The 25,501-nt window shown below is 34.7% G+C and overlaps 1 protein-coding gene across 1 annotated transcript in view; it reads left to right on the forward strand.

Moving 5' to 3' along the window:
- The window catches only part of MEGF9 (multiple EGF like domains 9), a 79,372-nt gene that overhangs the window by 17,644 nt on the left and 36,227 nt on the right, over positions 1–25,501 (forward strand). Inside the window, exon 2 of the mRNA XM_016155954.2 lies at positions 20,761–20,962. Coding sequence (XP_016011440.2) covers positions 20,761–20,962 — 202 coding nt within the window. The remainder of the gene's footprint in view (positions 1–20,760; positions 20,963–25,501) is intronic.

Consider the following 25,501-nt stretch of genomic DNA (forward strand, 5'->3'; position numbering starts at 1 on the left):
TAATATATGATCTTTCTTGTTAACAACAGGCCCTTTAATAGTTTATCAGAAAATGAAGATTTCTCTTTCTATATTTTCATTTAGTGGATAATCTCATATCATAGATCACTCATTTAGAAATATACACACTTAAAATCAATGATTAAATAGTCTACAGGGACTAAAGCCACAAGTGTCAGGAAGCTATTACTTTGTATTTCCTTATTGCTTAACCAATCTTCTTTTTTTTCTTCTTCTTCTTCTTTTTTTTTAACCAGACAAGATTTCAGATCCTCTTTTCACCTGATATTTTTCTGTCTTGCCATGTTTAAACTGGCTTTCAACTATATTTTACTAAGATGGTTCAGTTTTACTAAGACTTTGCATTTATTTTTACTTAATAGAGAAAAGGGTATGCTTTTGTCAATATGTTTACATTGGGCTTTCCATGTTAAAGTAAGTTTCCTCTGTTTATCAGATTTTTATTAATCATCTGCTATATATCTAGAGCTGGATTGGAGAGATCCTGCAGAGACAGATAAAACACAGTTTCTGTCCTTGAGGACAAAGTGGGGGATACAGAAAATCACACTCCAGAATAAGTTCCATCACAGTGACACTCACGTACTGCAGGAGCAAAGAGAGGACTCCTCATGCAGACGTCTGGGAATTGTGAGTGACAGGTGGTGTCAAAGAAGGCTTTCCGGAGGAAGTTTTCTTGGAGATGAGTCTTGAGGCGGAGGAGAGGGAATGGCACTCTGGGAAAAGGGAGCAGCATGTGAAAAGGTATGGAGGTAAGAAAGCTCACACACAGCCTGTTTAGAGAGCCGGAGACCTGAGTGGCTTGCGTAGGGAAGGAGAGGGTCTGTGAGGGTAGAACAGGGAATGGTGGAATTTTCAGTGGTTGTGAAGTGATGAGGTGCTTTAAATGTCATGCTTAGGAATTTATTCTAAAAGTGATGAAGAAGTATAAGCCCCAAAGTGACATAGTAAGGTTTGTGATTTAGATCAGCCTGAAAACTACAGTGTACTCCTGAAAGAGTAAATGATCCCCTACAAAGATAATTAGAGGCCACTGTCTCTCTAATTTTTTTTCCAGCATTAATTTTTGATTAAAGGGTTTACATGCTAAGATAATGTAATAATAAGAGGGGGGCATGAATTAGTTTTCTGTCCTTTCTTATTAAGCAAACATTTGAAACCTATTTCGCTTGTTGGTGTAACTAACACACAGACTTGGCAAATAAAGCCAGCAATTGATGCTGGACCTCTTAATGGATCTGGTGTTAGACTGAACCCTCCTGTGTGCCAGGTACTGTGCTAGGATCTGAGGATAGACTGGTGAATGACTTAGGCATTTTCGGTCTGATGGAGGAACAGACTTTGTATGCTTTAGGATACTTAAGTATTAGATTCCTTTGCATACATTTTCACTTTTCGCCTTTACCTCAGACCTTCAAAGTATGGGTGAGGAAACCAAACATAACAGAGGTTTTTCCCCCTCCCCCACCTAATTGTGATATAATTGACATACAACATTGTGTTAGTTTAAGATGTGACGATTTGATATATGCATATTTTACAATATATGTGTATATCAAATCGTCACATCGGACATAATTACTGTTTTGTTGTTATTGTGAGACTATTAAAGCTGTACTAAGAGAGGTGTTTAATTTAGTCAAAGTCATAGAATAATGAATGATAACTAGCTATAATTCAATATTTCATATACCTAACTTCAAAAATTTTTAAACCGCTCCCCTTTCCTCATATATACTACTTTCCCTGACATGGCCATGCATATATATTTTGGAGCCTAAAGTAGTTTTCTTCCTCTTTTCTCTGAATTCTTTCCAATACCACCCAAAACCAGTACTGTCAAGCCTTGAAGTATCCAGTCATTGGTGGTTAAAAGTGCAGATTCTAAAGTCATATTATCTGGATTCAAATCCCAGCTCTATCTCTTACCTCTCTAAATCTGTCAGCCTACTTCATAGTGTCATGAATACTGTTAGGAGATAATGTTGCTAAAGCACTTCAAACAGTGAAAGCATAGGGAAAGAATTCAATAAATGTTAGTTGTTAAAATTGTCTTTGGAATAGCAACTCATCTATTTTCCAAACATTCAGGAAATTTTGTTAAAATGCATTTAAACCAACCTACCTTCTTCAAATTAATCTTGATGAAGTGCTTTTGCCTAGCATACTTATTTGAAATCTAACCTCTTTCAGGGGATCAATGAATGACCTTGTAATCACAAACAAAAACCTAAGAGAATATACCTGTGAAAGTAGCATAAAGACATTTGAAAACTTTATTATGGAAACATTTGAAAATATACAAAAGTTAACTGAATACCTATTACCTACCCAGATAACCATCTAGGCCATTCCTGCCTCATTTATCCCCCCATTCATTTACCTTCCTCCTGTATTATTTTGAATAAATTTCAGACATCTTATCATTTTGTCTATGAATATTTCAGAATGTATTTCTAAATTATAAGGCTTCTCCTATTTTTCTTAAATAGCTACAATGGTGTTATCGTACCTAAACAAAAAAAATTGAACAACTTCTTAGTATCATCCAATATATAGTCAGCAGAGTGCTTTCTTTATGATTAGGGGGGATTTTTTTTAAAAAACTAAATCTAAAGACTTGATCATTTTTGAGGAGAAGTAATGAAAATTGGTAACTTTCTTACTGTTTCTGACATTGCTAAATACTATACGTTGCTATACTTCGTATAGCCCAACTGAGGATGAAAACTAGCAATATAAGCTCTCCTTGAATTTTTGGGTAGAATTGGTTACATGTTATTATCTAGGTTTTACATGTGAGTAAACTGACTCAAAGAAATGACTTGGTCATATAAACTGCAAACAACTTGTGCTGAAATTTGTTATTTGAACAATGTTCATTCCATAAATGTTTATTGGGTTCAAGAAACTTACTATTTATACTTCTTTTAAAATATTTATGGCCTATATTATTTTTATAACAAGGACATTCTTATCTTTGATCACCTAATTTCTTCCATCTTTTGTTGTCTTAGAATTTTAAAGTACTTTCCCCCACCTCTGTCCTATCCTAATTTTTAGCTGGTATAGTGACTGTAGGGCTAATACAGGGGAAATTTTGGGCTCCAGCAGGGGGTCAATTGCAACTGTGAAAACAACTCAGGCAAATGGTCTATTGATAGTGGAACTTTTCATTATAAGAAGTTCTTTTCAAATTCCAGAATATTGGTTGCTTGGTCACTGAAGAGTCTGCACTACCATTCACTAGCACCCTGGGTGTCTGAGCAGACCTGGTTAGGAATGTACTGCTCATATTGAATGAGAAAAAGGGTTAGAGAAGCTGCCTCAAACATTGCATCACCCAAGTCAAACATTCTACATCTGATATATAGTTAGTACAAAACATTATTCTTTTAGAATATACCCTACAATACAAATAATGTCTATTTTGAATAGTTCCATCTTTGACTATAGCCACATATTTTTTAATACACATTTGACATATACATTACGACTTCTAAAGAGCATTGGCGAAAGCTTATTGCTTTCTTGGTCTCCATTGGTGAGTAAAATTGTTTTAATGTGTCAGATCTGGTGTTGTCAACAAAATATCCCACTGTGCCCACTTTTTTTTTTTTTTTATTACCACTTAAAAATTTTTAAACCTTTGGACCTTTTAGTTTCCCCAAAGTTTTGCATATTGTCTGCTTAACAATTAGCAGCAATGATAGTGCTGTTGAAATATGTCTTTGATATTAGTTCAGTTACATATCCAGAATGTTTATTCCCTTTGGCTTTCCAACTGAGGGAGCTGGGCATGAACTCCTCCTTTGGAAAATATCTGAGTGGGCAGACGTGTTTGCCACATTGCTCTCATTGTCTGTCTTTGTTTATTCAGCTGAAAAGCTGTACTTGTCTCTTACCCACGAATCCCAAGGTCTCAGAGCTGTTAAAATGGGTAGAAAAATTGTTTTGGGAAGGGAAAGGATACATCAGATATTGACATAATGTATAACGAAGGTGCTCTCTTAGGGAACAACATAATGACTTTAGGTGGTTATAACTCACAACTCTGATAACATTTTTTATGAGCCAGTTTTATTAGGGTCTTCGATTTTATACCATTTCCCTACATTCCAGATAAGAGACATTGCTAAGTCATTGGAACATATGACTTGTTTTTGCTACAATAGAAAACCAGGTTTTAAGGGCATGAGCATATCATCCATCCAATGCAGGTAACAATAAATTTCCTGTGGTCTCAGTAGCACATGTATGTTCTTGGCAGGCTCCTTAAAAGGTCTCTTTAACTTGATTCTTTCCCAGTCCATTCTTTACACTGCAGTCAGAGTTATTTTCTAAAATGTAGATCTGATTATGTCATTCTCTCTTCTGTAAAATTCCTCCATGGTTCCTCAGTTGCCCTTAAGAAAGCCCTTTACCTGTCACTGCTCCTGCCTCTTTTTCTATGCCAGAGTCAAATGAACTTTACTCAGTCTCTATGGTACTATGCTCTGTCTTACCTCCACGCCATCCCACATGCTACCTCCTTGCATTTGAGGTATTCTTCCCCTCTGCTCTGAGCTTGGCTGAACTTCCTCATTCTTTATGTTCCAGTTTAGATATCTTCCTCTGGAAAGTCTTAATTAGGTGTTTCTCCCTCTACAAATACACATTCCGTGTTTTCTCATAACATCGTGTGCATATTTCCATTTTAGTGCTTATCATACTATGTTGCTTCTTTGTTTTTCTCTCTACTTCAAGAGTGTAAGCTATATGGGGGGCAGGGACCATGTCTTTCTTCCACACTGTTGCATCTCCAGCATCTATAAATTATACTACCTATTTTTGGTACAATACTAGTTTGTTGAATGATTGAATAATCATGTGCTTTGCCAAGAATCTTTAATAACCTCAGAGAAAAAATAGGGTCCTCTGTTTTCATATTCTTGATATTTTTCTCCTCATCTTCTAGTCATATTCATTCATTCATTTGTTTATTCATTCATTCAGTTATTCACTAGAACATTGCTTTGAGCCTTTTAAACTTGCATACCTTGCCCACAAGCACGTGTAAAGAACGTGCAACGGAAAACTCTTGCATATACTTACCACAGACTTCCGTTGTCCATTCTATCTAAAATTCTACTCCCCAACACGCACACATACAGTTCCTCCTCTCCTTCAACCCCATGTTTCCCTTCCCTGTATTGCTTTTCCTCTTTACCATTTAACTATCTCCTAATATGCTAGATTTTTAACATAAGTTACTTATTATATGTGTCCCCTCTGCTGAGATTTAAGGGGCATGAAGGCATGAATTTTGGTGTATTTTATTTACTGCTGCATCCCCAGCACCTAATATAATGTCTGGCACATAGTAAGCAAATATATATTTGCTGAGTGAATTAATAAATTCAGGCCCTTGGATCTGCATCTTTTTTTTGTTTGTTTTTACCCTTTCAGTTTACTACCTGATTCAGTCTCGCTTCTAGTACTGTGCTGTTTGTTTTTCTTTTCTGTCTTTCTTTCATTTTTCAGACTTTACCTTTAGTCCTGTTTTGAGGCCATAATCTTGGCTACTCCAAGCAAAGATTCCATTTATCCATTTTATTACTTCGGGTAACCATCACTCACATCTGACCTCCACATCATCTAACCTAGTATTGGAAGCCCCAAGAGCCAGGTGTACATGTGTTGGCGAGGGGTGAGAATGCATTCAGAAATAAGTCAGATGTAAAACCTGTCCTTCTAGAACCTAGATAGGACAAGTAGATAAATAACTATCTTACAGGGCTGAGTAGGATAATATTTACTGATGAGAAATGTTAATGGGGAGAAACTTAGGTCTTGTAAACATTATGAACTATGTCAAGCTTCCAAAAAAGTATAAAAAAAGTTATATAGTGAGCATTTCCTGTATACCGACCACTCAGCTTCATAATATCTGAATATTCTTCCACATTTGTTTTGGATTTTTAAAATTTTGAAATAAAATTCTAGATATGATTAAAGCTTTAAGTGTCCCTCCTGACTGATTTCATTTAACATAATGACTTCAAAGTTCATCCATGTTGTATTATGTGACAGTATTTCCTTGCTTTTTAAGGCTGAATAAGATTTTATTGTCTATAAATCCTACATTTTGTGTATTCATTCATCTGTTGATCGGCATTTGGGTTGCTTCCACATCTTGGCTATTATAATAGTGCTGCTATGAACAGGGGAGTATAAATATCTCTTCAAGACCTGTTTTCAGTCCAGAAGCTGGATCATATGGTAGTTCTAGTCTTAATTTTTTGAGGAACCTCTATATTACTTTCCACAGCGATTGCACCATTTTACAATCCCATCAACAGTGTGGTGATAGCTTTTAATGGTACAGAAAATAGTGAATGGGATAAGTGAAATCAAAAGGGAAGTAGGAAGAACAGGTAAATTCCACCAATGTGAAGATTAATTTCATTTAGCCAAAGTGTGCTTCTGTTAGATATTTTAGCTAACATTGCTTGCTTCTCTAAGACTGACAAAATAATTCTGAGATGCTCTAAATTAAATTACAGCGGGCCAGAGGGTGGAAGGAAGAGAGAAGAGAGGTTGATCAGTTAACAACTGCAGGGCAAAACCAACAAAAGACTGCTTACATTCCTGAATGTATGTTGAAACTTTGAATTAACTTCCAGCTGGCTATTTCCACAATTATATAAAGAAAATAGCCTGGCACCTCTGCTTCTTGCTTATACATGAACTTTCTGGACTGCTGCCCACAACCAATCCTGAAGAAGAGACGCTTCTTCCTTACAGACTCCGTACCTTTATCACAGACTATGTACCTAGCCCCACTTCACCTTCTCCCACCTGCTTTATCTATAGCCAGTGTAAATTCTTTCATCTTTCTTCCTGAACCTGTTTGCATGAAAGAACCCCGTCAGCTCCAGGATGGTGAACGTGTTTGTCTTTTCCACCTAGTCCTGCTGCTGGTGGTTCAGACTGCATGCCCCAGGACCTGGTCCTTTTCTGGCCAGCGTTTGGCTCATTAAACTCTTTCTTTCAGAAAAGCTTTCAGGCCATGAAAGTTTTTTTGTTGTTGTTGTTTTTTGTTTTGTTTTGGTTTGTTTGTTTAACAGACTATTACTTCAGGAGGGGAGGAGGGAGCCAAATTATTTCTTTTTTGAATAATTCAATTAAAATTTTTTTCTGGTTACCTAATATATTCATTTAATTGCGGTAACATCGCTTTATAATGTTATGTAAGTTTCAGGTGTACATTATAATTCGATATCTATATATAGTATAGCATGCTCACCATCAAAAGTCCAGTTTCATCTATCACCGTACATTGGACCCCCTTTACCCATTTCGCCTACCCTTCACTTCTCTTCCTCTCTGGTAACCACCAATCTGTTGGCTGTATCTATGAGTTTGTTTTTGTTTTTGTTTTGTTTTGTTTGTTCTATTTCTTTTTGTCTGTTTTGTTTTATATTCCACATACGAGTGAAATCATATGGTTTTTGTACTTTTCTGTCTGACTTACCTCACTGAGCACAATACCCTGAAGGTCCATTCATGTCTTCTCGAACGGCATTATTTCATCTTTTTTATGGCTGAGTAGTATTCCACTATGAATATACCACATCTTCTTTATCCATTCATCTGTATGTGGACACTTAGGTTGTTTTCACATCTTGGCTATTGTGACTAATTCTGCTCTGATCCTAGGGGTGCATTTATCTTTTCAAATTAGTAGATCTATTCTTAATTTTTTGAGGAACCGCTATGTTGTTTTCCATAATAGTTGCACTGTTTTACAATCCCACCAACAGTGTGGTAATATCTTCTAACAGTATAGAAAGTAGTGAATGGAATGCATGAAATCAGAAGTGATGTAAGAACAGGTAAATTCCACCAGTGTGGAGATAAATTTCGCTTAGTCAGAGTATGTTTCCTTTAGATATTTTAGCTGACATGCTTCTCCAAGACTTATTTCAGGAGTGGAGGAGGGAGACAATTTATTTCTTGTTTGATTTATTATTGACTGCTGGTCCCTGAGAATTTCTGAGATTGTTAACTTCCAGTGGTGCCTTAGCAGTGATTAGAGGAAGTGTAAAGATTGTGTTTTGTATTACTTGCAAATCTGAACAAGGTCTTTAATACCTTGGTGCTCAAAATTTCTCATTTTAAAAAAATGAAGCTTGTAATCTGTTTAGACCACTTCTGACCATTTCAGTTTTCTTTTGAGGATCGTGTGTGTGTGTGTGTATGTGTGTGTGTGTGTGTAAAGAGGGGTGATTAGGTTCCTCTAATGGTAAGTACAAGAACAAGAATAAGTAGTGGAGTTGGAAGAGGGGTTTCTTCTCTCTTGTGCCCATTTTTTTTTTTTTAAATTTGAAGTATTACCCAAATGCTTAGTCATGATGATAAAGCAAAGAACTTCACAGCTTGCAGTGTTGAACAATGTTTATACTGTATAAGTGTTCGATAATAGTGAAGAGTGGCAGGAGAGTGGGAAGAATTTGTCAACATGTTTTGAGGAGTAAGAGGATTAGATAGAGAACACATAGTAAGATAGCTCACTTCCAGTTTGGAAAGAAACTACTTCTTTTAAGTGTCCTTTGGAATAATTCAAGGCTCAGCTATTTTACTTGACTCATAACTCCAGATCTATTAAACTTTTAGCACTGCAGTCAACTGCAGACAGATATATTTTCTACCTTGCAGTGTTTGTTTATTCAGAAAGCAAAAAGACTTAATATCACTGTATAATATACAGACAGGTATCTGTATGTTTGCAGAAGCAATCTTTACTTCTGCCCTAATTCAGATTTTCCTGTTAGACTGCTACAATAGTTTATCAATAAATCTGTCACTTCCTGTCCCTCCCCCGCCACAATCCTTCCTTCACACTACTGTTAAAGGTAATCTAATCCCAGCTGGATGCCTTATGGCCATCTCATCTTGGGGAAATTACTTAATTTTTCTATGCCTCCATTTCCTTTCTTTATTCCCTGTATCACCTTTTACCTACATTATAGGTTCCTTGAATTTTTTTCATGTTTGTGCATATAAAGTGCTTAAAACTGTACCTGGCATATAATAAATAAACAAATAAATAATAAATATTCGTAGAGATGGTACTGTTGGCATTATTATTGTTGCTATTTTTGTTTTCGTTTTTACTTCTGAAGCCCAATTCTGACCACATCATTACTCTGCTCAAGAAATTTCCATATTTTCCTTTTGCTTACAGCTGACTTTTTGGGCATATCAGAATCACTTTTGAAGCTTCTGAAAAATGTATATTCCTGAGTCCACCACCAGAGATGTCTATTCTGTAGGTGTATGATAAGCCCCAGGTTTCAGTGTTTTGCTGTGCTCCCCAGGTGATTTTGAAGCAGGTGGTACTTTTTTGGAGACTTATACTGCATATGATGAAGTGCGAACTCCTTAGACTGGAATTCAGAACCCGGTATACCTTTCTAATATGTATTTTCTTATTCTGTTCCTCCCTGTCAATCTTTGTTGCAACCATAGTAAGTAGATTTTTCTCTATACTCCTCTTCCCTTTATACCCCATGTATTTCCCCAGGAGGGTATGGCATAATTGTGTGATCAAATACATATTTTTTCTTAGCCACAAATAATATGTTTAAAAATTGGCTGTTGAAACTGTAATATATAGGATCAGCCTTACCTTTTTTGGAAATAGGAAACTATTCCTAGGTTATATCACCGGACGCCTTAGGATAATATTTTTATATTGACCTTTCCTCTTGCTCTCTATGCACGCCTTTTTTCTGAATTAATTTTCCAGGTATTACAATGAGCAAATACATAGCTCTCGCCTTTAAGTTGCTCAGCTGTGCTCTATAAACAAAGACACTAAGGCAAATATAGTCCCAACCTCAGAAGCAGTTGGCAGTACTTGAAGTTCTCTTCTTTTTGTTACCTTTTCTGCTCTATTGCTACAAAATCAAGGCATTAATGAATGTATTTAGAGTAATTTCTTTTAGTGCATTCAGAAATCTCTGATGATCCTTTTAATTCTGAATTCTTGGAATCTGTAGTAACATCTAAGGATGCTGCTTTGCTAATAACATTGCTTATAATAAAAAGGGAGGACAGGGAAAAGAAAGGTCCAATTCCAGGTATTTCCTTTGCCTCGTCTCCCCTAATTCTTAGAACACACGCCTAAGTTAGGTATCATTATCCCAATTTTATGAAGTTGGGCATTCTACTTGTTATAATAATAATAATAATAATAATAGCAGCTAAAATTAGTTGAACATGCACTAGACACTATTTTACAAAAAGTCTTTACAAAGAGGGCATGAAATTTAAGATCACAGAGCTTATAAACAATAGTTTCAGTATTTAAACCCAGACCCTTTGACATCATAAACTGATCTTCTTTTGTTGTGGCCTGGAGCCAGATTTTAAGTTGTTCAAATTCATTTTCTATCTACTTCTCTCCCTCTTTCCTCTTCATCTCCCCTTAAACTCAAGGATACTATGAAAAATGCTATATATAAGGAAGCTCATATAAATTCAAAGTTTGATAGAACAGTTTTTCTTTTAAGCCTTATAAGCACTATTTGGTTAATTCTTTTAATGTGTTCTAAATTTAATAGGGGCCTGACAGAAAAAAAATGCCTTTTCAAAAAGTAAGAAATTAATTTTATTAAATGACAAAATTAGATTGTTTCACGTAAAGCCTTGAAAAATGTAAACAAATGGGAAAACAGTGAGACAAAAAGAAAAAAATTGTTGCCTAAGTTCAGGTAAGCAGTTTGGTAGTTTAGCACAGTTCATGTGCAGAATTTGTAGAGATACTGGAAATACTACTTAGCAGTGTTATTTTAGCTATGAGAATGCATTTAAATAAAACAAACAGATCCCAAATATTAAATCAGGAGTCTGTGTCTTTGGCTCTTAATAATATATTAAGACTCACCAGCCAAAAGTCTCCAGTTAAGAATTATATTTGTATCTTGAGCAACTCTTTTCCCTTACCCTACTGTTTATTAATCACTTGGCTTAATGTTACTTGCTTACAAAGAAAACAGATTGACACCCCCCTCCCCAAACAACAACAAAAACCTGCATTTAACAGTACTAGGTGGAATTTCTTTCTATTTCATTATTTTTTCTTCTTCTTCTTCTTCTTCTTCTTCTTCTTCTTCTTCTTCTTCTTCTTCTTCTTCTTCTTCTTCTTCTTTTCTCCTACTAGAAGTCGCAGAAGAAGCACTCACTTCTTCCTCCTCCTCCTCCTCCTCCTCCTCCTCCTCCTCCTCCTCCTCCTCCTCCTTCTTTTTTTTTTTTTTTTTTTGAAACTTCTTTCCTTCCCTTCTTTTAAGGGAAGAAAGTTCTAGTGAAGTAGAATGAGGAAGGGGCATTGGAGTAAGACAAACCTGGGGGTTGAATGTGGTCTCAACCACTTACTGTAACTCCATGGTCTTGGGCAAGTACCCAGCTCCTTTAAGTTCTAGTTTTCCTATTTGTAAACAACCATTGCAAGGTGTTGTGAAGCTAAATGGTCATGCAAGTAAAATGTCTGAGGAAGTCTGAGACATTGTAGGTAATGGGAAATGGTAATTACTTTTATTATCATTAATAATAAGGCTGACCTAGGGATTAAGATAAGCAGTTGTGTGAAACAGTTTGCTCTGTTTTACCAACCACCTGTTGTGATTGAGGAAACTCGGAATTATATCTATTGTTAACCAGGTAAAATATGACCTTCAGTGGAAGACCTCACTCCATGTGACTTAAAAATAGAAGCCTTATTCGAAGAATCAAGGGGAGAACCATTAGAAATAATAAGAGAGTTCATCAAAATGACTACGTATGTATTCCAAAAAAATCTGTTAATAAATATTACTAATTAGAAGAGATAATGGAAAAAAGATCACAGTTTTAATCAATACCAATAATGATAAAAAGTTTAGAAATAATTTCAGCAAGATACGTATGAAACTCAGACACATGTTTTTTAGTTATGAAATTTCACTGAGAGATATAAAAGAAGGCTAAATAAATGATGAGGCATATCAGTGCTCATAGATGGGAAAACCGAATGTTGTAAAGCTACCAGTTCTTGATACATTAACTTTTAGAATAACTGGAATTATCGGAGGAAATTACATTAGGATCTTTTTTGGAGGAAATGTGGCATCAGAGTTCAGATGGAAACAAATAACTGTAAACAACTAAAAGAAAATGTAAAGAAGAGTAATACATTAGTGAAATATGTTCTAATGCTGCAGTTATTAAAACTTTTTTAAAAATTGTACTAATACAAGAATAGACAGATTAATAAATCAGAAACAGATTCTGTTGTAAAAAAATATATTAATATACAATATAAAAGGAACCAGAGTTCACTAGTTGAAGGGCATTTAGGTTATGTCCAACTCTTTATGAATAAAAGTGTTGTAAACATTCACTAAAACTTATGTGTGATAACCAGGAGAAGAATCGCTGGGTCATATGTTAGGTGTAAATTTAACTTTATAAGAAACTGCCAGAGTGTTTTCCAAGGATTCCTGTCAGCAACATGTAAGAGTTCTAGTTGCTCAGCATCCTTGTCCACACTTGAGATTGCCAGTTTGTTTTTTTAATTTAGCCGTTCTATTATGTATGTAGCAGTATGTCAATATGGTTTAATTTTCATTTTCCTAATAAAAGACTTGAACATTTTTTCAACTGTTTATTGCCATACCTACATTTTCTTTGGTGAAGTGTTTGCTCAGAACTTTCCCCCATTTTGAAATTGCATTGTTTTCTTATTGTTGTTTTGAGAGTTCTTTGTATATTCTATATAAGTTTTTTGACAGAAATGTGACTTGCAAATAATCTTCCAGTCAATGGCTGTGTTTACGTTCTCTTAGTAGCCTTTTAAAGAGCAAAAATTTTTAACTTTAATAAAGTCCAATTTATAAATTTCTCTTTTATGGATTTTGCTTTTGATATTATATATAAGAGTTCTTTGCCTAACACAAGGTCAATCAGATTTTCTCCTATTTTTTTCTTCTAGAGGTGTTATAGTTTTATATCAGGGTCTGCGATCTATATTTTTGTATAAGGTGTGAGGTTAAGTTGAAGTTCAATTTTTTGCACATAGATGTTCAACTATTCCAACACTATTTATTGAAAAACAATATCTTTTCTTTATTGAATTGCCTTTGCACCTTGTCCAAAATTAGATGATGGTATTTGTGAGGGTCTATTTTTGTGCTCTGTTCTGTTCCATTAAACTTTGTGTCTATTTTTTCATCAATAACACATTGTCTTGATTACTGTAGCTTGATAGTAAGTCTTGAAATCAGTTATGGAGAATACTCTAACTTTGTTATTCTTTAGCTATTCAAGTTTCTTTGCCTTTTCACATTTATTTTAGAGTCAGCTTGTGGATATCTACCAAAAAATCCTCTTGGGATTTCGATTGGGGTTTATTGAATCTGTAGATCTAATTGTTAACAGTATGTCTTTCCATTTATTTAGATCTTTTTCGTTTCTTTCATCAGTGTTTTGTAGTTTTTGGCATAAAGATCATACATGTGTTAGCTTTATACCTAAGTATTTCATATAGACAAATGGCAAGAATCATCCACATTTTATAGATTGAAACACTGAAACTCAGAGTATTTAGACTTATTGAAGGTCACAGAGCTGGTTAATTAGAAGCAAATTCTGGTTTTAAGGTGTCCTCAGTCTGCCTAGTGTTTTTTTCTACTTGTTTTGATAGGCAGAAGTTTCTCCTGGTAAAAGATGTGGACTTTGGAGTTATTCTGTTTGGGTTCTAGTCTGTTCTCCATACTAGTTAATTGTGTGATTTGTTTCATCTCTTTAAGACTCAGTTTCCTTATTTGAGGTACCTACCTCACAGGATTGTGGTAAAAATTAAAGGAAACTATATGTATAAAGCTTCTAGTGTGATGTTTGATATACATGTAGTACACATTCAAAACTTTGTTACTAGTAAAACTTTGTTAGTAGTAAAAGCTAGTTTTTACAGCCTTTCTCAGAACTTGTCATCTTGTCTCATTAATTAGATGAATTGTCTTTGAATTGTGGAAAACTGGCAGTGAGCCAGGGACAAACACTAACAACATGGTTCATAAGTGTGAGACAGAAAAAGTTTTACAAAACCTGTGCCATGTTATCCCCCCTTTTATGTATGTCTACCATAAAGTAGAAGAAATGTTTTGTAATAGTGAATTGTGATTAGAAATTTTAATGGATATATTTTTATTTTATAAAGTAAAGCTTAAAGCTTTTCTTTAAAAGTGATGGCTTTAAAACTTTCCATATCTACAAAGTCTGGTTTAACTCAAGAAACTCATCAGCTTTAATATTAAGTTTCCCAGCTTTGCAAAGATTTGTGACCCTGCCCTGGCATAACATAAATGTGAAATGTAATTTGAGTATCAATGTTAAGCGAGAGTAAGACCTTTTATAAAAATAAAAACTCTGTGTTGATAATTCCTTTCCCTAGAATGAGGCCTTTTTGAGATTTCTTTACTTTAAACCTACAAAGATGAAATATGAGCCTAATAAAAAGTACATTTTGAAATAAATACACCATACACTTAGGAAACAGGCTTATAGTTAAGACAATGTAATTTGTTTTTGTTATTTTCTATTCTTTTAATGCATAGGCAGAGGTTTGAATTAAGTATGGCTACTCTTGATTCTGACAATTATTTTTCCTTTTCAATTTGAAAATTAGGAGAAATGTCATTTTTGTAGATGCTATCCTAGGTTCATGACAAAGGGCAAAATTTTATGTTGGATAGACTGGATAAATTCAAAGTTCTTATACTCACATACATTTTCCTTGTCTTTGTTTAAATAGAGTAGGGTTTTTAATGATAAATCTCAAAGGGAAATAAATGTATATGAAAAAGAGATGAGGACCTTATAATTCTTTATTTCTCTCTTTTTTTTTTCTCCTCCCTCATTCTACACAGGGGTAATTACAACCCAACGTAAGTTGGAGCCAAAGGGGAAAGAAAATACTCTACTTCTTTTAGTTAAATAGCATTTTAAATCCTAAAATGTTCCAAAATTTCTTACGCAATAATCAGCTAAAGCTTTAATCAATTCTTATTATCTTAACTGTAACATTAGCTTTGGAAAAGACTGATATATGAGTTGGGTCCTATGTTGACATTAGTGCCAAGGTCCAGCTAGAGTAGTTGTATGCGGCATACCAAGGCTTCCCTCTAGCAAAATTTAAAAATCTAGTGGAGTAAAACTTCGTTGCTTTTTAAAAAATTTGTTTGTTTTTAAATTTACATTCCATAAAATTTACTCATTTGGTTTTTAGTTCTATTAGTTTGACAAATGCACAGTGGAGTTCCCAAACAGTTTCGTTACCCCTCCAGATTCCCTTGTGCTGCTTCTTGGTCGTTAGCCCTTCCTCCCACCCTCAGTTCCAGCAAAGCCCTGATCTGTTTGTTCTCTAGTCTCGTAGTTTTGCCTTTTCCAGAATAACGTGTAAATGGAATCATACAATATGTAGCTTTTTGAGTCTGGCTTCTTTTATTTAACATAATGCCTTTGAGATCCACCGACATTCTCTCACATCAGCGTTTCAGCACTTTTTATTGCTCAGTAGTATTCCATTGTGAGGATGCACCATGGTCTATCCAGTTTACCAGTTGAAGGACATTTGGATTGTTTCCAGATTTGGGTGATTATAAATATAGTTGTTATAATATTTGTATACAAGCTTCTGTGTAAACATAGGTTTTCATTTTTCTTCAATAAATATTTAGAAATGGAATTGCTAAGTCATATGATAAAATATCTTTATAAGAAACTGTCAAACTGTTTTCTAAAGTGTCTGTACTGGTTTGGATTCATACCAGTAATTTTCGAAAATTTCATTTGCTCTGCATTCTTGTCAACACTTGATATTATCAGTTTTGTTTCTTTAATTTTAGCCATTCTAATAAATGGGTACTTACTACCTCTTAATGTACAGTTTGCTCTTTGACTTTCATTTAGTGGATGTTGTTATAATGATTACACTGTGTATAGAGAATAGAACTACTTGTATCTGCAAGTCAGACCATGGTTCTAACACTCATATCCATTTTGCACTTAGAATTTGAATGAATGAAGAAACAAATGTTTATCAGAGCTCTGGATATGTGCTAAGTGGTCATGTTCTTCTGATAAAAATACTAAAGTACAATATGTGTCCAAATATTAAAAATAATATTTATTATTATGTTACATACCTACTTTGCATTGTACTGTGTCTCATTTAATTTTCAAACAATAGACCACAATTAATAGAGAGAGAAAAAAGAAGGAAAGGGAGAAGGTACAGAGATAGAAGATTATGCTATAGGAAGTTGGGAAGATGTGTTAGTCCATAAAACTCTCAAAATATTTTATATTCTGGAATCAGCTTATTTTTATGTAACAATAAGCCCCCCAAACTAAATTTCTCTGTAATTTTAGATGACTTCTTAATATTGACTCACAAAGTAATTATGTTTTCCTGCTGAAGATACTAAAGTGTAATATGCAAATAGAAATGTAGTTTCCAAATATTTCGAAGTCTTGGGCATAAACCCTTTCTCTATTTTAGGGAATATTTGGAACAATTTGAAAACTGGTGGTACTTTACTAAACACCTTTTATAGATGTAAAATAGCTTAAGAACAAAAGTTTACTTTTGAATACTTTGCTTACAGCTTATATTGATAATGTTTTAAAAATACTTCCAGATAAGCTTAAACGTCAATGTAGTTTTAATATTTTAAAATTTGGTTATAAGATTAAGTACTGAACCTTAATACATTTTAAATACATATCTTTTAGTTTTTGCTACTTTGAGATTGAACAGAAGATACCATTAATATTATAGTACATTTTGTATGTCTTCTGAATAGGAAGAGGAATGGAAAGTTTGGAATAGCCTGGAGCAGTTTTTTTATTCTTTCAATATTTGAAGACTTTGAAAAGCAGGAAGAAATAGAAAAGAGTCAGAAATTGAGTTTTGCAAAGGTCTTACCACAATTTTGCAGAGAAAAATGCAAATTTATTATTTTTTTTCCTTTGGGACTTTGAATTTCTATTTTCTTACAGTTTGGCACCAGGTTTTAGTTTCTTATTCTTCTTCAGGGTTCAAAGATTGCAGTCTCTGCTAACATTTGTGTTACTGTATTTCTCTGTAGAGTTTTCCTAAGGATTATAGAGCATTAAAAGGTACCTACTACTGAAATGACAGAGAGTTTATTCCATATTTACTCTTAGGCGACCAAATGAGCTTTTTGGCATTTCATTCAGACTTTCTGTGATTAGCTTTTTATGTCCTCTTCATATTTTTTCATTCCCATTAACATCCGTTAGTCATGTTACAGACAGCTTTGTACTTCTCTGGTGTCTATGATTCTACCTCATTAAAAAAAATCAGCCCTTCATCTCTTGTCTTTGGCTATAGGTCCTTCCCACTGCTTCTATCAATTGAAATTTCCTTTCTTCTTTCCATTTTGACAGCCTCCTAGTAAATTGCATTATTTCTGTATGAATATCAAGAACTGTGAAGGCTCTTAGAATTTACTCTACTTACAAGCAAGCAAGTTATCCTGACACAACCTAATGGATGTTTGTGGTGCTTTACGTTTATTACTGTTGCACATAACTATTCATTTAACTTGAGTCATTTCATTTGAGGTCACTCACTGGGATTAGGCCTCGAATCTGAGCTCCAAACAGGAAAGATGCAAGTGTTCCCTGACAGTTGGTATGCTTCGCTCCAGCTTCCTTTCGTTTGGTTAATTTGGAGAGGAATGTTAACACAATAGTATATTCTTGTCTTAATACTGCAGCCCCCATCCTGACATGAGGGTGGTCTGTCTTGCTGAAATATTTGCCAGTCACCCCACTCGTGTTAGAATGATTAGTACCACAGGTGTGTAATAAATAATTGCCATTTTCATCCTCTCTGAAACCTCATTCTAAACCCTCTATTTTCATCATTGTATTTGTGGGCACCCATTTTAGTAATGTATGGAGGCTGAAACAGGTGGGATCCCCTCTTATTCTCTACTAATATGACCTACAACTTGGATTTCTGAATTTCAGGGCAGTCTGTTTCCCAGACATTTTCCAAAACTGCCATGGCAATAAATTTAGTTCCAGGCTTTCAGATCTTGTCCACAGGGTATAACAAAACTGTGGCCTATGAATCTGACATTTGAACTGTGTTTATGTTATTTTAGCAAATATCCCTTTCTTCCAGTGATTGTATTAATTATTGCAGTACTCCAAACCACTTCCAGAGTATGTATTGGGGCTAAGTGTTATAGGTACTATAGTAGACCCTTTTACATACAAGTAAAGGCAAGGTAAGCTAACTTGCCTAAGGTCATAATGTTAGTAAGTGAAGGGGCCAGATATTAACCTGCAGTTGTCTGCCTCTACAGTCCGTGCTCAAAACTACTTTATGCCTCTTCAAATTGTTGTCATATAAGAGTTATAAGTAGTAGTTGTTATGGATTCCCACTAGAGGCAATAGCATTAGAGTTTATGGAGGAGTAAATTTCAGCTGGTTCTTGAAATGAGGGAAAGATTTTGAATATGTGGAGAGGGGAGAGCATTCCAAGAGGAACAGAACGAGCGAAGACTCAGAGATGGAACTAGAAAGAATATGTTCAGGGGATAATGAAGAAATTGAATTGACTCTGTAGAAATAATAACAAATGAACTTGATTAGTACTGAAGTTTCATCTATTAGAACTTTACTGAAAAAACCTTAGTTTTGTTTCAGAGTTCTTAGATTCGTTGGGTTCTGTTTTTAAAAATGCTTCAAAGCTTATCTCATTCATTGGGAACACTGATTCAAGTTTCGGATGGAAGTACATTAGTAAGAAAATAATAGAATAAACTTTTCTGTCTTTAGAGTTTTTAAATCTGTTCATCCATGTTTTGAGCTAGTTCTGCCAATACCAGAGTAATTTGGTTAGGTAACTTGTGATGAAATTGCTTCGGCAGGAAGAATGGGATGCATGTTGAAATTCTTCCAGATTTTGGAAGAAAAATGTTATTTTAAGTGTTCTGGTCATTTTTTTGGTGGAGTGAAGGCCTTGCCCATGAAGTTATAATTGGCAAGTTTACAGACCACTAAACATGGCTTTCTTATTTATAAAAACCACACACACACACACACACACACACACACACACACTGGAAATAATGTGAAAATGTAATTCTATCAAAGAAATGTCATGCTTACATAGCCTAGTAAAAATAAGAATATCAATTGAGATTGGAAGCTGATTGCTTTCCGAAGTTTGAGGCTGAGGAAATCTGAGCTCTCCTCTAGGTTTTGTAACTAACTCACCACTCAGCTTGAAATATATCTAAAATAATCAATCACTCACCCATACAGATTTATTCATTTGGTATATTTACAAATTAGAAGAGGTGTGAAGAACAGGATGATAAACTGATACCAAAATGAATGGAAGAAATGTGAGAGGTATAGAATTGGTATAGAGTTGGCCAAGTGGTAATATATTTGTGGGGTCCTTTCTTTTGATTTGTGCGGTTAAACAGCTTGTGATGACAAAGAATTTTGAAGGTTAATTTCCTTTTCTAGAATTGAGAAACGAACTTCTTCAGAATCTTCTATTTAAGACTCTGGATTTGCAGTTACCTAGTAACTTTTTTTAAATCATCAAAAATTACGTTAAAGATTATTTTTCCAAGCTAAACGTTTATCAGTATGATGCCATTTTGTATAGTGCCTTATCTCTCCAGAAGTATAATTAGTACCATAGATTTCTCTAGGTTTTTTAAACCTAGGTTCATAGCTATTTTGGAATGGGCGCTATTCCTAAAGTATGTACAATGTTTTATTTTATCTGTAGTTGATTTTAACTATAAGTTTTTGCATATGTTTGCAAAGTCCTATGTTGCTACTGTGTCAGACTATGTTGACAATACTTTCTTTCTGATAAAATGAGCATAAACAATAGCAAAAACCAAATCCTAATTGACTTTTAAATGTACCTGCATTAAAAGGCTAAAGCCAAGAACTGAATATTTCCATCTAAAGAACTGTTTAAAATGAATCTAAAGAAAATGTTTATTTTCTAATCTTTTAATTTGGGAAAGAGATTCAAATTTGGGAAAGATTAAAATTGTGATTGTTTTTAATCCACTGATCTGGATGATCTTGTAAACTTCCTCATCTGGGCTTTATCCCATCATTTCCTTAAAGTTTCAATTCTCTATTAATTTCTTCCCAGGAAGGACATATTAGCTTATGCTTCTAGCTGTAGCACAATCTCGTCTGACCTATATAAGTTATCACAGTGAATCATCTGAGACTTAGGCTTTTGCAGATATACAATGGGATTATTTATTATTTAACATGTCATTTCCAGCATGTGCTCTCACTGCCATGTAGACGAGCATAGGACCTGCCTTGGGAGATTTCCAGTCCAGAAAAACTGACCCCCACACATTGAAGCGTAGGGTCAAAGAGCTAGAAGGTGAAGAGTACTAGAAAGGAAATTGAGAATAGTCTCATAATTATGAGTGATACACAGTGTTATGTACTTCACTATATATATTTCCCAATTTAAACTAAATAAGCTAGAAAGTGAATTTGAACTAGAATTTATTTTATTCATCCTTACAAAATTGTCATGAACATCTACTAAGAAAAATAGTTCATTTTATAAAGAAAGCATTAAATCTTAATTAATATAGCTTTCCTTCTTTCCTTTGCAGAATATGTATGTAACTGTTCCGCGGTGGGAAGCCTGGATGTGAGTCGCTGCAACCAGACCACAGGGCAGTGTGAGTGTCAGCCGGGTTATCAGGGGCTTCACTGTGAGACCTGCAAAGAGGGTTTTTACCTGAATCACACTTCTGGGCTCTGTCTGCCATGTGAATGTAGTCCACATGGAGCCCTCAGCATACTCTGCAACAGGTAAGCAGCAGAGGGTAGAGGATAAGTTAATTTTATTTTACCAAGGGAAAAAAAAAGGCTCTTACTTTCAAGGACCAGACCGGCTTAAAGAGAGGAAGAGGAGCCATAGACTTACACAATATTTAATATACTTTTATTTCCTCATTTTGTATATTATATTTAATGTCAAGACGACAAAGCTTCTGATTTATAGACTTAGTTCTTTAGAAGCACTTGAGTCACCAGTTTTGCTTTGTGATAGTTTCTTTAAATTTCATGGAAAAAAATATTGAGAAAGCGGTTGCTTTCTGGAAGCAATAACTTCTAGGCATTTCCAGTGGAAATGTTCCTGTTACATTTATTAACATACCATTAGAGTTTCAGGAAACACATTCATTGGTTTACTTTTTTCACTCATCAAAATTCTAGAACTGTTTCTTTGAACATTTAAGGCTTAAACTTGATAATATGTTAATTTCTTTAGCTGCTGGGGAAAAAAGACTGGTTTCACTCTATGTACCAGCACATTTTGGGGGACCAAAACTAGATTACGCAGGAATTGTCTGAAAATTACTTTTAAAATGTCATGTTATTTGGAGGCAACTTAATCTAGTAGAACAGTGCCCCAGAATCTGAGGATTTGCCTTCTACTATACTGAGAGTAATTATTCTTTGACCTGGTATGAGGCACATAGCTTTTTGGATCTCAAGTCAAAAGCTGAAGAGATGATGTTGTATAAAGAAAAGAACACAAGCTTTAGAATCAATCTAACTTGAGTATGAATCCAAGATCTGCACTTAGGAGCTTCACATTTTCTGCAAGTTATTTCATTTCTCTGAGCCTCAGTTTCTTCTTAAAGTTGTTGTGAAGGTTAAATGAGTAGCATGATATAAAATGCCTAGCACATGTCACTTAATAAATTCTGGTTTGTTTTTGTTTCAAAGGACTATTGTTGGCTTAATGAGAGAATATTTTTAAAGAACGTCTAGCTCCTGGACATGGTTCTTTACTGTAGCAGTTAGCTCGTTTGCTTTACACGCAGAAGATCCTGGGTTCACACCCCAGTGGAGCCACAATCCATGGGGTATGGTCATGCCACCCTGAACAAGCCTGATCCTGTCTGATTTTGGCAGCTAAGCAGGGTTGGGCCTGGTTAGTACTTGGATGGGAGACTACTTAGGAAGAAAAGGTATTGTAGACATAAATTAAAAAAAAAAAAAGGTTAGCTCTTTGGCAAAAAATGTTCTTTATACTCAATGGTAGATATTTTGTATGCTTTATAAATTATAATGTACTATTTTGTACAATATTGTATCATATTGAACTTTTAAAAATATAGAAGTGAACTTGATTAAGGAGTTTATAATTTCAAGTGCAATAATAATAAATTTATACTTGATTTGTTAAAGTAGTTACTTGTTTTCATCATCACAACTCCTTTCACGTATAGCATTATATGAAAAAGATTTCAAGTGGCAGAAAAAGAATTCCAAATTAGGTCTTCCAATTCCAAGTCCAGTGTCCTTATCACCCTTCCCTATGGCTTTTATAATGACAAAACTGATAATTTCTGTTATTTGAAATTGAGAATATAGTAGTCGTTTACCATTGCTCCCTTTACTCCCCCAAAACATGCCCACACAAGTTATATTCAGAAGGTTCATGTTTCTTACCAATTTAAAAGATGTGATTTGTTCACTCTGGTATTTAATGGCATATCCACTACTTCTTTTAGAATAAGAGCCTGCAGACACATTTGCTTTGAGTACTTTTAGAGGGATAGAAAAGTACTTCTAGGCCAAACTACTTCCATGGAAGAGAAAAAATAAGGAGAGAATTGAGAGAGAATTTTAGAAACAGGAGAAGAGGGAAAAAATTATACTAATATTTATATAATATCTTACTGTTTTCATAGGTCTCTTACAACTTATTTCTGATTTATCTTTTTCCTGACAGTTAATGTCATTAAGTGACATAGGCTAGAACGCCATTCGAAAACAAGTAGTAACTATAAAGTAGTGGGAAAGTACACTGAACTATTAATTTAAAGGTCCAGGGCAGGGGTTTGTAAACTACAACCCATAAACCAAATCCAGCCCACTGCCCATTTTTGTAAATTGTCACTTGAATGCAGATGCGCCCATTCATTTACCCATTATTTTTGGCTACTTTTGTGCTGCAGTGGCTGAGGTGACTAGTGTTGACAGAGATGGGATGGCTTGTAAGCCTAAATTATTTATTATCTGGCTCTTTAAGACTATGTTTGCCAACCCCTGGTTTAGGGTTCTAATTATGGTGGTTATTGCCAGCTAACCATGTAGCTTTGGTCAAGTCACTTTACTTCATTTAAGCATTTATCTTTTCTTTTGCAAAGTGGTTTTGTCTTAAGGATCAAGCACGATAGCGCATGTGTAAATTTTTACAACCTGACTTGCTAGACAGACAATAAAAATAATAGGAACCATTTGTTGAGAATGTGCTGTATGCTAGGGCACTGCTAACTGCTTTATGTGCACTATTTCCTGTAATCGTCACAAAAACTCTCTTGAGGAGACTACTGTTATTTAACCACTTCGAATATGAGAATTTTGATGTTTAGAGGGTATAGTTAACTTGTCTAAATTTACGCACTAAAGCTGCCATTTAGCCCAATTGAACACATGTAATAAGCAAATATTTATTCTGTGAAGCAGAATGACTTCACAATTAATGTTTTTTCTAGTAGAAAACCTCTTGATATTTAATACCCAAATATCCTAGAATGTACTTACTCTCAATTTATTGTGTTTCGGCTTATATAAAAGTTTGTATTTATGGCCCAGAAATCCAATAAAACCATATACAACATTTAAAAAGATAATATGTGGAAATTCTTATGTTAAATTCCCAATATATTTGGTAGAATGTCACATGTGGGCAATTTGTAAAATGTACCATATGTCATCAAAGAGGAGGAACAGTATGTTATTGCATATGAAGCAACTGTAAACCATAGGGATTGTTTTTGGTCAGGAAGTAATGTTTTAATCATTTTACATCCTACACTGGGACTTATTTCTTACATATAGGTGCTTTACTGTGTTTTAGTTACACTGTAGGAAGTCGGTTAGTGGTTTTGGGTGACGTGTAATTAATTGTAATTTTTTCATTTGAAATATTGGAAAATAAGTTCTTTGTTATCATTTCATACAGAATATCTGATTTTCAGTAATGAATGATTGATGCTGGATGAGGTACACGATACCAATATTATCATTATTACCTAGTCAACATAAACTGTTTCCTATGTGTGCCTAATAGGTTCTATTATATTTAGTAAGTCTTTTTTCTAATGAGTATCAGATGATTTTATATTAGCTACATACTAACAAAGTATGTTGATTTTTTATATCCTATATCATCATTTTCTAATTGAAATCTGTACGAATCTCATTTTCCTGTCAGCCCCGAGAGGTGATGGCTGTTTTCTCTCTCTTGCCCTTCTCGCCTCTGGACCTGGAGTTGGAATAGGTGTTTTCCTTGCTCCTCATTGCCATTCCCAGAGTGGTCTCCCTTCCTCCTTCCGAAAAACCCCACCTTGGAAGCTTATAGCAACAGGCTGTGCTGTGACGCCTCCTTGTTGCTGTTCCCTCTTCTCGCCTGTATTTTTCACATGGCTCACTGTTATTAATCCGATACTGTGTCTGTCGTAATTCTGGATAATTTCAATGTCTGTAGAAGACTTTAACAATACTTTGGCCTTTCAGTTTGTTAACCTCTCTTCCAAAAAGTTTTCTTCCATGCTTTAGTTCTTCATTGTCTTTGGCCCCAAAGATAAGCACATTAAAATTTAAAAAATAAATCCATACTTCTTTTCTATGGGTTACTGCAAAGTAATGTTTAATTTAAAAAATTTTTAATAATATATTTCAGTATGTCAGGCAATTTGTCAGAACATGCGGTATATCATAAAAGTCACTTGAAAACCTGTACTTAAAGGAAGTCTTCAGAAGGAAGGCTTGTGAACTCTAAATCCAGCTCTGAGCACTGCATTTCTTACTACCAGAAAGGAAGTTGCAGAACTATGTGCTTTGGCAAGAACAAATGGTATACTATGCGGAAACACCTCTGTGTTCTGCTCTGCTATAAATTATATGCCGGTGAGTTAAGGGAAGAAGGAAATTATAGGCAAGTAGTGTGATATGTAGTAGAAAGAAAGCAGATCCTGAAATTAGTAGATTTTGATTCCATTCTTAGTTTAGCCACTTACTAACTTTACAACCTTGATTAAGAGGTTCAATCTTCCCGAACCTCAGTGTTTTCATCTGTAAAACAGGATTAATGTATGTAACATAAAGGAGTTTTATGAGGGTGTGTGTCTGTGTGTGTGTGCACGCGCACACTTACATTGTGACTGGCACATAGAATTGGCTTTATAACTACCTGGGAGTTGAATCTGTTTTTTAAAAAAGTGAGGAATCTAATTGGTGATTCATAAACAAGAAGAATTAAGTCAACCAGACTTGGCTATGAGTAGAGATTGGGGTATTTGTTTTTGTTGATAGATGAAAGAGGGAGTT

Source organism: Rousettus aegyptiacus, unplaced genomic scaffold, assembly GCF_014176215.1.
Source record: "Rousettus aegyptiacus isolate mRouAeg1 unplaced genomic scaffold, mRouAeg1.p scaffold_m13_p_3, whole genome shotgun sequence".
Taxonomy (NCBI): Eukaryota; Metazoa; Chordata; class Mammalia; order Chiroptera; family Pteropodidae; genus Rousettus; species Rousettus aegyptiacus.